Here is an 18,184-nt window from a genome sequence, read left to right as displayed (position 1 = left end):
TCTGTTCTGCTAATAAAGGAACGTTTCAGTAACTCAGAACTACACTCAGAAAGCAGATAACGTCTCACTTTGTATTAAAATGTTCAATTATCGGACTTAGAAATTAGAATTTTAAATCGAAATTTGAAATTCAAAAGGCGGTCAGACATCGTTTGCGATACTTCAAACAGTTCGATTTAAATTCGCGAACCGCCATTTGCCGTCAACTTCGTGTTCTGCCGGAACAACGATATCCACCACCGTTATTTGCGTTGTTTGTTTTTACGGTAAATAGGACATTCGAAAATGAAAATCGAAGGCAAGTAGAAGAGTAATGTTTAGATAACATTAAAATCTTTTTACTTGTTTTGAACTCTGTCTCAGAATACCAGTTGTTTCTACTCTCCAAGGAAATTACTTTCATAATCTTATCTTGTTACTGTTAATTGATTAATCAGTTCTTGTGAAACATTTGCAGATTAAGAATATACCATCTGTAACTTTGCTTCTGTTCTCTGCCACTCCCTGCGTATATTTTTCCGACAGTAATCTTGTTAATTGTACATCCAGAATCCTGAGACTGAATTGGGCATAATATGTACAGGATTACTGGATATCTCACTCCGTCCTTGGCTAAATCATTCAACATTCATAATGTTGCCAGAGAAGCTCATCAAAGGTGATTGAATTTTGTTATATATAGTATTCATTGCCTCTGTGATACACAGAAAGTCATGGTCAGGTTGAAATCTCTGATCCTCTTCCACAAATATAGAGAATATCAATGGAATATAAATTGACTTTCAAAATATTATAGTTGCAAGATTCTGGTCATTGGCGGAGGGACGGCAGGCTGCACAATGGCAGCAAAATTTACAAACAAGTTCAAGAATGCCAAGGATCGGGTCATCGTCGTCGAACCCAGCGAGGTGCTTGCCTGAATCTTAGAATTTTGCAACCTGGGATAATTTAATATGACGCATGTGTCAAAAACTTCTGATTTCAGACGCATTATTACCAACCGATGTTTACACTAATCGGTGGCGGAGTAAAGCCTTTTGAATCATGCCATGAAAAGATGGAAAAAGTTTTGCCAAAGAGTGCAAAGTGGGTGAAGGATAAAGTGACTAAATTTGATCCAAAATCAAATACAGTCATTGTTGGTAACGGTGATTCGATAGAGTATGAATATTTAATTGTCGCTACCGGTCTTCAGCTACATTGGGACAAGGTTTGAAAATTTTATTTATTCGTTTAACTTGATTAATTTAAAAAACTGCACATAAAACTCAAGCGGTATTTGATTACAGATCCCTGGTCTTAAGGAGGCCTTGAAAGACGACAAAGTTCCCGTCTGTTCAATATATGGTCCAGATACGGTTGAAAAAGTATTTAAAATCATTAAAAATACCAAAAGTGGAACGGCATATTTCACGTTCCCAAGTTCTCCAGTAAAGTGTCCAGGCGCACCACAGAAGATTGCATATCTCGCCGAAGATTACTGGCGGAATGTGAGAATATAATTTTTTGCAACAAATATTTTGTTCAACGTCAGACTCTTCTTTAACCAATCGATAATTTTTTGCTAGAAACAAAAACTCCGAGATATTAGAGTTACTTATAACACAGCGTTACCAGTTATCTTTGGTGTTAAAAAGTATGCGGATGCTCTATGGAAAATCTGTGAAAAAAGAAAAATCGATGTCAATTTGCAAACTAACTTAATCAAAATAATACCTTCAAAGAATGAGGCAGTGTTTGAGAATTTGAAGAACCCTAATGAATCTCGGACAGTAACAGTAGGTACTCTTATTTCTTCCCAGGCTCTAATTATTTCCAGCAGAACTTCTTTACTCCATGATTATTCTCTTTTCCAAGTTTGCAATGCTGCATGTTACTCCGCCAATGGGCCCACCTGACGTCTTAAAAAGTCACCCTGAACTCACTAACGAGGCAGGATTTTTGACAGTCGATCCTCAAACCCTGCGTCACGTCAAATATCCGAACATTTTTGGTCTAGGTGACTGTACCGATACCCCAAACTCTAAGACCATGGCAGCAATAGGTCTGTGTAGTTCTAATTTTCCAATTTATTGCTCCAGTGTGACTCGATCGATCATTCATTGAAACCAACTAATTCCTTTGATTTCAGCTTCTCAATCTAAAGTAGTTTTTGGAAATATCACGTCAGATTTGGATGGAAAACAAGCTAAAGAAACATACGATGGTTATGCATCATGTCCGCTAGTTACCGGATATGGGAAATGTATTTTGGCTGAATTCAACTACAAACTAGAGCCTACAGAGACTTTTCCAATGAACCAGGCCAACGAATACTTCATTATGTACCTAATGAAGAAAGATTTCTTCCCATATTTATACTGGAATTGGATGCTGAAGTTAGTCCAGAAAAGAGTTTGCAGTACTCGGCACATGAAATGTTATTTTGTTACTCATTTTCATATTCACCTATTTTCAGAGGCCGCTGGAACGGCCCTGCAGTTTTTCGAAAATACCTCAACTTGTTTTCGAATAAAAATAACGTCAAGGAGGCAGCAGCCAAGACGACGTGAACTCAGATGCGTAAAAGAGAAAATGTACAGACGATGTTAACTTGGCATCATATCGATCTATGTTTCTATTTTTTTTAAACAGTTGTACATAGAATAATGTATATTTTTTCAACCCTATACGGATTAGTATATAAGTATGTGTATATCAATGGAATAAATGCATCACATGTTTCTATCTTTGTTGAATAGCAACGGTAACATCGACGTTGATTATTGATTTAACAATTTTCATGTTCTCTTTTGAATCTTGTACTTGATGCGGATCTAACTTGTGATCAGGAATATTTTAGCGTTCAATTAATATCCAGGAGACGTACCTGGTGTTATCTATGGAGGCAAAAAGCGGTAAGGGAAAAAAGAAGAAAGGGGGAGATCGTAAGAATAAAGAAAAGTCTGGCGGTGCGTCGGGAAAAAATGGAAAAGGTCCGAAGAAAAGTACTAGAAGCTCAAAAAAGAGCGCGGGCAAATCTCGATTTGGGATGGATATATTCAATGAGGAAATGATGGACAACGCTTACTATACCTGTCACAACATCATGGACGTTTTGAAGTATAGAGGTTTCCCTTGGCCCGAAATCCAGAAGAAAAAAAATAAGAAAAAACGTTAAACACCAAGAAATTTCATTTGCGAATTTGTGCTAAAAATATTTCTTCCAGTTTTATTTTCACGTTAATGTGGTCCTTACAAGTGGGTAAAAAAAAAAACCATCACTTTGGAGGCCATGAAGGATCCAAAGATGATATGGTACTGTAGTATAAACATTTTGCACTCCTTTATACGGACATTTTTCTTATTAGGTGCATCAGATAAATTCATGAAATTAACACAGTGTCAATAAAAAGTTTTCAAAGCTACTTCTTTGCTTTGTATTTTACATATTTGTAGTCTCGATTTTCTTAGATCTCTTGTACGAGAGGTGACATTGTACTGCTTACGTTGTTTCCAACGGTGTATCTGATTACAAGAGTTAATTAATGAAATTTAAAACTCCAAGCCATCGAGTCAAGGGCATTTCCTCTCCACTTGGCTCTTCCCACTTTCTTCGTACTCCTGACTCGAAATCCACATCTGTTGGAAGGTTCCTATAGACGCCAAGATTGATCCTCCAATCCAAGCGCCAAATCTTCTCTCGGCACACCCGTTGGCGCTTATCACTTTCAACCTCATGCTGGAAGGAATCCTCATTGACAGATCTCTGTTGAGCCTCTCCGGAAATCCCTTGAAGAATAATAAATTGCAAGACGGTTAGTCAAAATGGAGATGAAATTTGACTAGATCGATTGAGTCTGTTTATCATAATGATCTTTACCTGTATGAACGAGTTACCCCCGGTAACAACGACGCTACCATATAAGGCAGGTCTCACATCTACATCGCACATCCCGACACTGGTAGTTACTATGTGTCCGACCCCGAGCATTGTGTTGCCAACCATACCACCTCGTATCTGTACTACGCTAGGATCGAATAGTGCTTCAGGCATTCGAAATCGCTCAGTGCTAAAATCCTGGATGATTGATAAGAAAAACCAGAAGTGGACAAAATTACAACTCGCAGATGAATTTTTGTTTTGCTTAGTTATTTGCTACCTGGTGATACCCGGTGGGAAACTCGTACTGCACCGCAGGAACGGATGAGACAACTTTTTCGTCGTACGGTGTTTCAGATACTTGAAGAACTGTCGCTTGAAAATCTTGGACTAGTTTTTTGACCATGTAATTGTGCCACGACTTGGTCACTTCTGGGAGCCCTTTTTTTGGCTGCCATTTAGGTTTTTCGTGATCTTTAACCACCTCTTTACTACCAACCATATACGACGGGGAAAGGTCGATGTCTTGATCCTGAATCAAATTATTGTTTCTTAAACTGTTTTCCCCTGGTATTGCAGATCTGAAATTCAAGTTCGAAATATTTCTGGACATGTACCTGTAAAAACTGCCTGCATTGCATGCTTATATAATCCCCCCCAAGTGGAGATTTGACGATTGCTTGAGTCAGGACAAAACCGTCTTGAACAGGAACAGCCGATGTGTGTGTAGCTCCACTGTCCACAACGATTCCGGTAGCTCTGCCATTGGCAAATGCTGCCAGGACAGCATTTTTTACAAGAAAATATGCCGGCACGTTGTACTTTTCAAACATAAGTTCGGTAAGTTTTTCCCGTTTACTACGAACGTTCCATGGAGATTCAGAGAATAGTACAGGATGGTATTCGGCGTCTGATCGAATAACTTTTGCGTAAGTATAGTCTAGAATCTATGTAAAAATTGTCACAACGTCATTATCCTCAGATAATTCAGGACATAATAATTCCATTTCAGAAGCGTTTTGCGCCTACCTTTTCAAAATGGTCCCAATCTTCGATCATGCCATCTTTCATATAGCTTGCAACTTCCATACCTTTCCGAGGTACGTGTAGTATCGTAGTGTCGACATAATATTTGCTGCCTGATTGAGTGACATTATTGTCTGGTTTTTTATCGTCGATATCCATAGCATCATTCTTTGACAGGTTATCTCCTGTGTCTTCCCCGATTCCAACTGCGGCTGGAATTTCTGCCTTAGGTGTATCTTCTTGGGCATAACCAACTCGCAGCGAATGATGACCGAGATCAAAGACCAGGGCGCCGATCTCATCACCGCCGTACAGCATGCCACCGGACATTATATTGGTTATCGGCTTTCAAAATAGGAACCTGATATAATGTGGAAAAAATTAAGTACTTGGGTAAAACAGTTTTATGAAATCTGATTGAAAATAAGAATTAAAGTGAGGCGAGAAAGGTGTTCTGAAATGTTGTGGAGATTATATGATTTTTTTATGGACAAGGATTTGTGGCTGGAAAAATAAATAAATAATCAATTTTAGCGGAGCATGGATCAGAAGTTTCAAACAAACATTGGGTTAAGGATAGAGAAGTATTGTATACTAAATTTCCGATGCGAACACTTTGTTATAAATAAGATCAATGAATATTCTTTCTAGTTTTATTTTGGGGGTAAAATGTCGTATAATTATTAATACAATTGCTAAAAAACTAATAATTAAACACACATAACACACCTTTGACGTTTCATCTGAAGTTGAACACAACCTTAAAGTTTACAACTCAACTCATTGAAACGACGCTGGACGCCAAGACCGGCATTATTGTTTTTCTCTTCCAATTTCTCCCGACAGAAGCCAATGAGAAAAATCGATGGCGGCGTCGCTAGTTCGAAAATATTATGAACGTTTTTCATATTATTTATGGACTTTATCTTATGTCGTTAGCCTATTGTAAATCCTCGTGTAGAGAAATGTTCTTTGAAAATGTTTTTCGTTGGCTTCGTCGGAGTACATTTATTCCATATCACCGAGTATAATAATATTTCGTACGCGATGTATCAGGGTAATAAATGGTTTCATTACATTATAAATATAGCGTCTCAATGGCAAATGCAGGTTTGTTGGTTTCTGGCTCCTCCAGCATCTGGAAATTCATAACCAGTAGAATGTTTCATATTTGTTTCAGAAGAATCGGTATACAGAATTTCCCAGGTGATTGATGACACTGTTTGTTGGCAGCTAAGGTGATTAAATAGTTCATGAGGAAATTGGAAGAATAGGAGAGAATTGATGACAGCTCGCAATGGGTTGGATCAATTAAAATACCTTCTAGTTTTATAAGTCCAGTAAAAGAACGTATTGCTATTAACACAATTGCTAAAAACTCACTAATTAAAAACTCGTGACACACCTTTGACGTTTCATCGGAGCATAGCCTGTGAATCGAAGTTGAACACAACTCTGACGTTTACGAATACTAATGATCACATGTAATTACAATCATTCCTTTATTCAGGTAATTGCATTCTTGGTCTCGAAATGGAAAACATTCAGAGGATCAGAGGCTACAGTTTCCAGACATTTGCGATTGTTGGGGCTGGACAATGGACCCAAGCAACAGTGAAGCTATGTGTCAGTTTTATTTCAATATGGATGCAACGTTGGTTGGAAAATGCAGGTTTGTTGGCTTCTGGCTCCTCCAGCATGTGGAAATCTATAAACATTGGAATATTCATACTTGTTTCAGAAACAAATGCTGTTCTTTGACAGAACTATGGCCATTGCACGCTATGGCCATTTTGTCGCATTTCCGAGCGAAAAAATGGAGATCTCTCGACGAGTATCAGGAATTACTCGGTTCAGTCGACACGCTCGTGTTTCTGAGGCCGTAATATAGGTATCGTCATGTATTTTGAGGCTGAGAATCCACAGCTGCTACTTAATTTGATTTTTCCAACGACCTGTCGATTAATAAGCTGATTCTTTGTTGCAGAACGTAGAATTATCAAGATATTTCGATGGTTCCGAGTCGTGTCTTGATTGAGTCGACGGATTTGAGTCGCTGCTAACGAACTACATGAAAATAAGATTGCTGCAGACATTTGGAAAGCGAAGACTACAGCTTCTTCGGGTTGAAAAAGCACGATTAATATTTTTCGCTTTGGTTTCTTACACATTTCAAGCCTAGAAACCAGACTGTGCGCGCCAAAATGTTTTGCTTATCGAATTGATCGAGTGATAGCAAATTTTCTACTGTAATGAGCAGAGAAACTGTATTATCTCTGTAGCTTTGAGTCATAGCTCACTTAATTCGACGAATTTATGTTCTTAGGTTCGGAATATATTAAAATAAGGTATTTTAAAACATTTTAAACATATCCTGTATAAAGCTAGCAAGATTGCAGAATCACTGAGACTTTGGTCTTTGCTTCTATCGATTTTCGAGTCGATAATGAACTTTAGTACCCAAAGTTCCGGCTTTTCTTCATATTTAGGGCTCAGAAACGATGGAAATACTAATCTTTCATTTGAATCGATGGACTTATTGAATTGTTGTAATTAACGCTGTACTTTACTGCTTTGAAACGCCAAGAAACTGTATTATCTTTGCGGCTCTTTGTTAATGTTCAATTTTGTAATCAGATTCTTGTTTTCAAGGTCAAAATACAAAGAATCGCTGCCTGAACATTATTTCTGTCCATTCCTCTATTTTTCCTGAACCTTTTTCCATTTTTAATTGATCGTTGATGTTAAAGACGGCTTTTTCTATGCCTAGCAGGATCCTAAAGCTGTGCAGGAAGAGTACTAGGACCTTAGACCTGTTTCCAGATTGTTCCTGAATTTTCCCTGTTTTTCCTGAATGTTTTTCGATCTTTCAACAATTTTTCAATTGATTTCTTAATTACTGCGTCTTCCGGCCTTCCTGGAGGTTCCCTGTGATCCAGAACCTAAGGTACGTCATCCTACATTAATTCCCGATTTTTTGCGATTTTTTCCTATTTTTTTCCGATATTTTAAATTATGTTTGAATTTTTCCGCCATTTTGACGTCACGTGATGACGTCACGAGGTCTGGTCACGTGACCGCACTCGCCGCGACAACTAGCGCCATGTGGCGGATTTTTCGTGAACTACCAGAACTTCTAGCCTCGTGACAGGCCCACTCGTTTTGCGACCACGTGGTCAAGTCGCAGGTGGCGCCATCTTTTTTTAGTTGCGGATTTTTGGTGAACTAAAAACTCGCCGCGACAACTAGCGCCATGTGGCGGATTTTTCGTGAACTACTGAAGCGTCTAGCCTCGTGACGGGCCCCACTCGTTTCTCGACCACGTGGTCTGGTTGCAGGTGGCGCCATCTTTTTTTAGTTCACCAAAATTCCGAAAGATGGCGCCACTTGCGACTCGTTTCTCGACCACGTGGTCGGGTCGCAGGTGGCGCCATCTTTTTTTAGTTCACCAAAATTCCGAAAGATGGCGGCACCGGCAACTCGTTTTATTAGTTCACGAAAAATCCGCCACATGGCGCTAGTTGTCGCGGCGAGTTTTTAGTTCACCAAAAATCCGCAACTAAAAAAAGATGGCGCCACCTGCGACTTGACCACGTGGTCGCAAAACGAGTGGGCCTGTCACGAGGCTAGAAGTTCTGGTAGTTCACGAAAAATCCGCCACATGGCGCTAGTTGTCGCGGCGAGTGCGGTCACGTGACCAGACCTCGTGACGTCATCACGTGACGTCAAAATGGCGGAAAAATTCAAACATAATTTAAAATATCGGAAAAAAATAGGAAAAAATCGCAAAAAATCGGGAATTAATGTAGGATGACGTACCTTAGGTTCTGGATCACAGGGAACCTCCAGGAAGGCCGGAAGACGCAGTAATTAAGAAATCAATTGAAAAATTGTTGAAAGATCGAAAAACATTCAGGAAAAACAGGGAAAATTCAGGAACAATCTGGAAACAGGTCTAAGGTCCTAGTACTCTTCCTGCACAGCTTTAGGATCCTGCTAGGCATAGAAAAAGCCGTCTTTAACATCAACGATCAATTAAAAATGGAAAAAGGTTCAGGAAAAATAGAGGAATGGACAGAAATAATGTTCAGGCAGCGATTCTTTGTATTTTGACCTTGAAAACAAGAATCTGATTACAAAATTGAACATTAACAAAGAGCCGCAAAGATAATACAGTTTCTTGGCGTTTCAAAGCAGTAAAGTACAGCGTTAATTACAACAATTCAATAAGTCCATCGATTCAAATGAAAGATTAGTATTTCCATCGTTTCTGAGCCCTAAATATGAAGAAAAGCCGGAACTTTGGGTACTAAAGTTCATTATCGACTCGAAAATCGATAGAAGCAAAGACCAAAGTCTCAGTGATTCTGCAATCTTGCTAGCTTTATACAGGATATGTTTAAAATGTTTTAAAATACCTTATTTTAATATATTCCGAACCTAAGAACATAAATTCGTCGAATTAAGTGAGCTATGACTCAAAGCTACAGAGATAATACAGTTTCTCTGCTCATTACAGTAGAAAATTTGCTATCACTCGATCAATTCGATAAGCAAAACATTTTGGCGCGCACAGTCTGGTTTCTAGGCTTGAAATGTGTAAGAAACCAAAGCGAAAAATATTAATCGTGCTTTTTCAACCCGAAGAAGCTGTAGTCTTCGCTTTCCAAATGTCTGCAGCAATCTTATTTTCATGTAGTTCGTTAGCAGCGACTCAAATCCGTCGACTCAATCAAGACACGACTCGGAACCATCGAAATATCTTGATAATTCTACGTTCTGCAACAAAGAATAAGCTTATTAATCGACAGGTCGTTGGATAAATCAAATTAAGTAGCAGCTGTGGATTCTCAAACTCAAAATACATGACGATACCTATATTACGGCCTCAGAAACACGAGCGTGTCGACTGGACCGAGTAATTCCTGATACTCGTCGAGAGATCTCCATTTTTTCGCTCGGAAATGCGACAAAATGGCTATAGCCCGCAAAGTTCTGTCAAAGAACAGCATTTGTTTCTGAAACAAGTATGAATATCCCAATGTTTATAGATTTCCACATGCTGGAGGAGCCAGAAGCCAACAAACCTGCATTTTCCAACCAACGTTGCATCCATATTGAAATAAAACTGACACATAGCTTCACTGTTGCTTGGGTCCATTGTCCAGCCCCAACAATCGCAAATGTCTGGAAACTGTAGCCTCTGATCCTCTGAATGTTTTCCATTTCGAGACCAAGAATGCAATTACCTGAATAAAGGAATGATTGTAATTACATGTGATCATTAGTATTCGTAAACGTCAGAGTTGTGTTCAACTTCGATTCACAGGCTATGCTCCGATGAAACGTCAAAGGTGTGTCACGAGTTTTTAATTAGTGAGTTTTTAGCAATTGTGTTAATAGCAATACGTTCTTTTACTGGACTTATAAAACTAGAAGGTATTTTAATTGATCCAACCCATTGCGAGCTGTCATCAATTCTCTCCTATTCTTCCAATTTCCTCATGAACTATTTAATCACCTTAGCTGCCAACAAACAGTGTCATCAATCACCTGGGAAATTCTGTATACCGATTCTTCTGAAACAAATATGAAACATTCTACTGGTTATGAATTTCCAGATGCTGGAGGAGCCAGAAACCAACAAACCTGCATTTGCCATTGAGACGCTGTATCCATATTCAAATAAAACTGACACGTTGCTTCACTGTTACTTAGTTCCATTGTCCAGCCCCAACAATCGCAAATGTCTGGAGACTGTAGCCTCTGATCCTCTGGGTGTTTTCCATTTCGAGACCAAGAATGCAATTACCTGAATAAAGGAATGATTGTAATTACATGTGATCATTAGTATTCGTAAACGTCAGAGTTGTGTTCAACTTCGATTCACAGGCTATGCTCCGATGAAACGTCAAAGGTGTGTCACGAGTTTTTAATTAGTGAGTTTTTAGCAATTGTGTTAATAGCAATACGTTCTTTCACTGGACTTATAAAACTAGAAGGTATTTTAATTGATCCAACCCATTGCGAGCTGTCATCAATTCTCTCCTAGTCTTCCAATTTCCTCATGAACTATTTAATCACCTTAGCTGCCAACAAACAGTGTCATCAATCACCTGGGAAATTCTGTATACCGATTCTTCTGAAACAAATATGAAACATTCTACTGGTTATGAATTTCCAAATGCTGGAGGAGCCAGAAACCAACAAACCTGCATTTGCCATTGAGACGCTGTATCCATATTCAAATAAAACTGACACGTAGCTTCACTGTTGCTTGGTTCTATTGTCCAGCCTCCAAAATTGCGAATGTCTGGAGACTGTAGCCTCTGATCCTCTGAATGTTTTGCATTTCAAGACCAAGAATGCAATTACCTGGATAAAGGAGTAATTATAATGACATGTCATCATTAGTATTCGTCAACGTTAGGGTTGTGTTCGACTTCGATTCACAGGCTATGCTCCGATGAAATGTCAAAGGTGTGTCACGAGGTTTTTGATCAGTGAGTTCTTGGATCAGTAAGTTTTGACGCCATGTAGCTAGAGTAGCACGACCTTAGACTCGTTTCCAGATGTTGACCGGATATTTTCTATCTTTGCCTTCCTTTCCTGATTTCTTTTCGATTTTCAGTCAATTTTTCAATTGATCCGCCAATTACCCTATCTCCTGGCCTTCCTGGAGGTGTCCTGTGATCCAGAGACGATGGGACGTCATCCTACATTAATTCCCGATTTTTTTCTGATTTTTTGCGATTTTTTCTCATTTTTTCCGATATTTCAAATTATGTTTGAATTCGTCCGCCATTCTGACGTCACGAGGTCTGGTCACGTGACCGCACTCGCCGCGACAACTAGCGCCATGTGGCGGATTTTTTGTGAACTACTGAAGCGTCTAGCCTCGTGACGGGCCCCACTCGGTTCTTGATCACGTGGTCAAGTTGCGGCGAGCGCCATCTTTCGGAATTTTGGCGAACTAAAAAAAGATGGCGCCACCTGCGACCCGACCACGTGGTCGAGAAACGAGTCGCAAGTGGCGCCATCTTTCGGAATTTTGGTGAACTAAAAAAAAAGATGGCGCCACCTGCAACCAGACCACGTGGTCGAGAAACGAGTGGGGCCCGTCACGAGGCTAGACGCTTCAGTAGTTCACGAAAAATCCGCCACATGGCGCTAGTTGTCGCGGCGAGTTTTAAGTTCACCAAAAATCCGCAACTAAAAAAAGATGGCGCCACCTGCGACTTGACCACGTGGTCGCAAAACGAGTGGGCCTGTCACGAGGCTAGAAGTTCTGGTAGTTCACGAAAAATCCGCCACATGGCGCTATTTGTCGCGGCGAGTGCGGTCACGTGACCAGACCTCGTGACGTCATCACGTGACGTCAAAATGGCGGAAAAATTCAAACATAATTTAAAATATCGGAAAAAAATAGGAAAAAATCGCAAAAAATCGGGAATTAATGTAGGATGACGTACCTTAGGTTCTGGATCACAGGGAACCTCCAGGAAGGCCGGAAGACGCAGTAATTAAGAAATCAATTGAAAAATTGTTGAAAGATCGAAAAACATTCAGGAAAAACAGGGAAAATTCAGGAACAATCTGGAAACAGGTCTAAGGTCCTAGTACTCTTCCTGCACAGCTTCAGGATCCTGCTAGGCATAGAGAAAGCCGTCTTTAACATCAACGATCAATTAAAAATGGAAAAAGGTTCAGGAAAAATAGAGGAATGGACAGAAATAATGTTCAGGCAGCGATTCTTTGTATTTTGACCTTGAAAACAAGAATCTGATTACAAAATTGAACATTAACAAAGAGCCGCAAAGATAATACAGTTTCTTGGCGTTTCAAAGCAGTAAAGTACAGCGTTAATTACAACAATTCAATAAGTCCATCGATTCAAATGAAAGATTAGTATTTCCATCGTTTCTGAGCCCTAAATATGAAGAAAAGCCGGAACTTTGGGTACTAAAGTTCATTATCGACTCGAAAATCGATAGAAGCAAAGACCAGGGTCTCAGCGATTCTGCAATCTTGCTAGCTTTATACAGGATATGTTTCAAATGTTTTAAAATACCTTATTTTAATATATTCCGAACCTAAGAACATAAATTCGTCGAATTAAGTGAGCTATGACTCAAAGCTACAGAGATAATTCAGTTTCTCTGCTCATTACAGTAGAAAATTTGCTATCACTCGATCAATTCGATAAGCAAAACATTTTGGCGCGCACAGTCTAGTTTCTAGGCTTGGAATGTGTAAGAAACCAAAGCGAAAAATATAAATCGGGCTTTTTCAACCCGAAGAAGCTGTAGTCTTCGCTTTCCAAATGTCTGCAACAATCTTATTTTCATGTAGTTCGTTAGCAGCGACTCAAATCCGTCGACTCAATCAAGACACGACTCGGAACCATCGAAATATCTTGATAATTCTACGTTCTGCAACAAAGAATAAGCTTATTAATCGACAGGTCGTTGGATAAATCAAATTAAGTAGCAGCTGTGGATTCTCAAACTCAAAATACATGACGATACCTATATTACGGCCTCAGAAACACGAGCGTGTCGACTGGACCGAGCAATTCCTGATACTCGTCGAGAGATCTCCATTTTTTCGCTCGGAAATGCGACAAAATGGCTATAGCCCGCAAAGTTCTGTCAAAGAACAGCATTTGTTTCTGAAACAAGTATGAATATCCCAATGTTTATAGATTTCCACATGCTGGAGGAGCCAGAAGCCAACAAACCTGCATTTTCCAACCAACGTTGCATCCATATTGAAATAAAACTGACACATAGCTTCACTGTTGCTTGGGTCCATTGTCCAGCCCCAACAATCGCAAATGTCTGGAAACTGTAGCCTCTGATCCTCTGAGTGTTTTCCATTTCGAGACCAAGAATGCAATTACCTGAATAAAGGAATGATTATAATTACATGTGATCATTAGTATTCGTAAACGTCAGGGTTGTGTTCAACTTCGATTCACAGGCTATGCCCCGATGCAACGTCAAAGGCGTGCTACGAGTTTTTAATTCGTGAGTCCTCAGCGATTGAAATAATATTCATTCACTGGACTGCCAGAATTAGGAAGTATATTAATTGATCTCACTTTTCACGAACTGTCAGCAATCCTCTCCTATTTTTCCAATTTCTCAATGAATTATTCAATCACCCTACCTTCCATGCCCTTTCGAAAGCGCCTGATGATATATGCACCCGCATTACACCAAACGACTTCGCTGCAATGCGGGTGATCTGACGTCAAGGGGCAAGAAACTTGGAATTTTAGTTCGCGCCAATTCCGCGACACAAATTTCGAGAATTAGCGCTACCTGTATCTCCGTCGAAAAATGCGCATGCGCATAGGATCAGGCGCTTTTAGGGGCTTGGAATATGGCTAATTCAAAAGTGAATTAAAAAATCGAAAAAAGATGATAAAAATCGGAAATGATTAGCCGAAAATCATCAGGAAAATTGGAGCTAAAGGCTATGCGGAGATTTGAATGTTCTTATAAGTTGGTGGAAATTTAATCCGCCAGAAGTAATGAGATGCTATATCGAAATAAATTATAACTTCATAGGATCCTATGTCATGTCTCAATTGTATTTATTTATTTAAATGGCTCGCTATGCACAAACACTCGTCATATTATTTAATAATTAATAATTTAATTATAATTTCAATAAGTAATAATAATAACTATTCAATTTCATCATTACATTAATAGTCATATATACATATATATATATATATATATATATATATATATATATATGATATATAAATATATATATACATATTGTAGTTTCTCGGTATAATAATGTGGTTTTTCTTTTGCTTCTTTTTTCCTCCTCAGTTTCTCCTTCTGTTTTTGGTTTGTTTTCCCTCTACTCTTTTTTCGGTTTTTCAATTCATTATTATGTATACTTATATCTCAATTATAGAGTCATGAATAACTTTATCACGTAAATTATTATTTAAATCTATGTAGGTATTATATTATATATATTTATTTCCAATTCTTGTAAAACAGTAACCGTACAAGTTGGTAGATTTTTCTTTGTGGATTTCTTTCATACTTTATTTTTTCTTCTTCCAATTATACATACATATGCTAAGATTTTATTTATTCATTTACTTCTCTTTGTTTGCTCGTTTCTGCTATTTAATTCAGTTTATTTATTATTATCATTTTTATTCAGTATGTCTTCAACTCGCGAGCTTTTTTATTTATTTATCCGTAACTTTTTGTTTATTTTCATAAATATTTATATATAATTGCAGACACACGTTATAATATTTGTTTTTATATATTTATAGAATTTTTTTTTCTCATTTTTGTCGCATCTTTTTTTTTCAATTTTACTCTCCAAGTTCGGTGGCACGGTGAAATTTCAAATTTTTGGAAAAATTACCTAATAATATATGTATAATAGTTATACACACGGAGAATTTCATGTGTCACCTTCGATTTTGAAAATTCACAATTTATTGCCGTTAGAAAATAAAAATAAAGAAGAAGAAAAAACTGATAAGCAATAAGAAACGAACACCCGGATTTCCAAAGGTGACGAGAAATCCTCCGTGTACGTGTTCTTTTTTTTTCTTTTTTGGTTTTTTTGTTCATTTTATTTTAGCTTGTTTTCTTAATTAACGAACATCGATCGAGGCACGAACTGGTCCACAATAATTGTTTTGACAATTATTTGATAATTATTTGGGAAAAAATAGGAGATCCTCCGGGGTCGTCTGAGTGCCGTATCAAATTCTCATGGAATCCGATAATAAAAAGGAGAATGAGAAACGAGACGGAAGAAAAAAATAAAATAGAAATGATAGGCGGTTTTCAATATTCATGAGTGATTTGTCTTTCTTCTTGTCTTCGAATTCTAATGTTCCATTCTAATTTGAAACCGCACTTGTATTATGATTCATTTCCATTCCAATATAATGTGTATGTATATATATATTTTTTTTTTTATTATTAAAGTGAAACAATAAATTGGAAATTTATTGTAGACCAGTCCGTTTTTTCAGGTAAAGTGTGGGGCAGTGCTTTATTTACATCGCAGGCAAGACTGAACCCACGGCACCAATGTTTCAATGGTTATCATTAAAATAATTATACTATTATTATTATTATTATTATTATTATTATTATTATTATTACTTTTAGTTCTTTTCACAATTTCACTATTGTAACAAAAATAATTGCGTAATTCTACGGTGAGTATGTGAAATTTTTTTCTCTCTTTCCTTTACGTTTTCCTTTTTAATCCAATTAATTCATGTGTGGTGCTCGGTCTTCTCAGTTTTTATTTTTTCTTCTTTCAAGTGTAATATAATCAATTAATTTTTACCTACGTTCATGTATTATAGGATTTAAAGCTTGCAATAAAAACGTAGGCAATATATATTTTTTCAATCTTATTATTTCTTATTTAATTTTGACTTTTTCTTCGCATTTGTATTTCATAAATTAGGTATCTCTTGTTATTTTCCTCTTTCACATTCTTTTCAAATTTTGTCACATCATTGTGAATTTATGACGATATTATATGGTAGGTATTTTTGTGTATTATTTATTATTCGTAACATTCAGGGAAATTCTAATATGGTATATATATATATATATTATACATATCATATACGCGTTTTGTTCCTTTTTCTATTTCGATTTGTTTCGTGTAACGAATAACGTGAATAAAAAAGAAAGCGAAAGAAAAAACCCCGGAAGATTTATTTGTTACATGGGATATAATGAAAAAAGAATATTTTAAACTATCGTAGTATGTATAGGTATTTATACTTAGATACCGTTTTATATATAATATTATACATACATATATATTGTACGTATAATATATGTATATGTATAATATACGTATATGAGTAGTTTCATTGCACGCAAACACGAAATTATCCAACAACAGTGTTTTTGTTGCAGTTCGCTTTCCTTCTTTTTTTCTGTTTAATTAATTCAAGTGTTAACTTTATTCTCTTAAATATCATCTTTTAAAATATATATTAAGTATATATTCAATTTTCATGTATATAATATATACTTATATTTATATTTATATCTGTATTCATATATATATTTGTTTGTCTATACATATATGTATGCATGTACGTATGTATATGTATGTTATACATTATCAGTAGTAGTAGTATTAGTAGGAATAGTAGTAAAGGTGTAGTAATAGTAATAGTTGTAGTAATAGTATGTATAGTATATATATAACATAGTAATATAATTAGGTATTGAAGTAGTAAAGTATAAGTACCAAGATAATAATCTACATATACATATAAGTATATAATTAGGTATAGTTTTGGTAAGTTTATATAGTAGGTATAGTAATTTTTCATTTTTTTTATTTTTCTTCTTTTAAATTTATTCATTTTTATAGTATTAATATATACTATTAATCGTTAATTATAATTCATATTATCAATCATTCATACTCTATAATATATGTATATGTAAGTATATATATATATGTATATATATATATATAATTACAATAATTCTATCTTTTACTTTTTATATTCTCTATATTTTTGTTGTTTTTTTTCTCAGTTTCTTTCCTTTTCTTTTCTTTCATTCCCTATTATTCATCTCTTTTCTTTGTTCAAATTTACCTTTTTTCCTTCTCTTTTTTGCTTTCCCTCCAAATTATTATAATTAATAATAATTTTTCAATCGCCAAGTCACAAGACACATAGTGAATTTTTTAATTCTTTCGGCTCAATATAGTATTTGTTGTTATTGTTGTTGTTGTCTTTTTAGTTTTCTTTCTTCCTCTTTTTTTTCTCTTCTTCGTTCTCTACTTCAATTTTTTTCCCATTAGTTTCGGCTAGTGGTTTAATTTTTGGAAAATTGATGAAAATTTACACGATGGCCCCGTGAGTCTCGTATCTACGAGTATTCGTTCTCGCTTTGCGGTCAACATTTTTCACTTCAGTTAGAATTTTTTTCTCTTCCCATCAAACGGTTATTCAATTTTTGTAAAAATTTCTTTCGTTCAACTATATTTGTTACCACTGTATCTCCCCCGTAAATACCAAATTCTTTTTCGTCATTCAAACTTTCAATAATCTCGGTAAATAATTACATAATTATTACGTTCAATCATTCGTCAGATATATATCCATGCATATACCTTGTGGACGAAGAAGAAAATTATCTTCATTTTAACGTTGTTACAAATATAGCGATTCGATCGATCGGCTGGTAACGGAGGGTCTCAATTCTTACGGCGGTGAACCACCGATCAACTTCATTAGAATAATCGGTA

General features: G+C 36.7%; 3 protein-coding genes across 5 annotated transcripts; 2 read left to right on the top strand and 1 right to left on the bottom strand.

The window, feature by feature from the left end:
* The first annotated feature begins 167 nt into the window (after positions 1–167).
* LOC105687259 (sulfide:quinone oxidoreductase, mitochondrial) lies at positions 168–2,725 on the top strand. 2 transcript variants are annotated; one of them, XM_020853139.2, is made up of 9 exons: positions 168–298; positions 458–658; positions 797–908; positions 986–1,210; positions 1,290–1,490; positions 1,569–1,778; positions 1,858–2,044; positions 2,132–2,378; positions 2,459–2,725. In XM_020853139.2, exons 2-9 carry the CDS (start codon positions 576–578, stop codon positions 2,550–2,552), a joined length of 1,359 nt encoding a protein of 452 aa, XP_020708798.2. In that variant the 5' UTR covers positions 168–298; positions 458–575; the 3' UTR covers positions 2,553–2,725. The 2 variants fall into 2 exon arrangements, with proteins under 2 accessions (XP_020708798.2, XP_012258148.2); XM_012402725.3 differs by having other exon boundaries at positions 169–298; positions 550–658.
* A 156-nt stretch (positions 2,726–2,881) lies between these two features.
* Positions 2,882–3,546, top strand: LOC105687234 (small lysine-rich protein 1). The gene has a single exon (XM_012402697.3). The coding sequence runs from the start codon at positions 2,882–2,884 to the stop codon at positions 3,158–3,160; it is 279 nt and encodes a 92-aa protein (XP_012258120.1). The 3' UTR covers positions 3,161–3,546.
* LOC105687258 (actin-like protein 6B) lies at positions 3,153–6,342 on the bottom strand. Of its 2 annotated transcripts, none has more exons than XM_048655759.1 (6): positions 6,294–6,342; positions 4,892–5,249; positions 4,480–4,809; positions 4,143–4,394; positions 3,863–4,060; positions 3,153–3,771 (listed from the first exon to the last, which is right to left on the bottom strand). In XM_048655759.1, the coding sequence occupies exons 2-6, from the start codon at positions 5,216–5,218 to the stop codon at positions 3,556–3,558; spliced, it is 1,323 nt and encodes a 440-aa protein (XP_048511716.1). In that variant the 5' UTR covers positions 5,219–5,249; positions 6,294–6,342; the 3' UTR covers positions 3,153–3,555. The 2 variants fall into 2 exon arrangements, with proteins under 2 accessions (XP_048511716.1, XP_012258146.1); XM_012402723.4 differs by lacking the exon at positions 6,294–6,342 and adding an exon at positions 5,618–5,760.
* Between the last annotated feature and the right edge of the window lie 11,842 nt (positions 6,343–18,184).

Source organism: Athalia rosae, chromosome 5, assembly GCF_917208135.1.
Source record: "Athalia rosae chromosome 5, iyAthRosa1.1, whole genome shotgun sequence".
NCBI classification, from domain to species: Eukaryota; Metazoa; Arthropoda; class Insecta; order Hymenoptera; family Athaliidae; genus Athalia; species Athalia rosae.
Note: the sequence above shows the minus strand (reverse complement) of the source record. Positions and strands in the feature narration are given on the sequence as shown.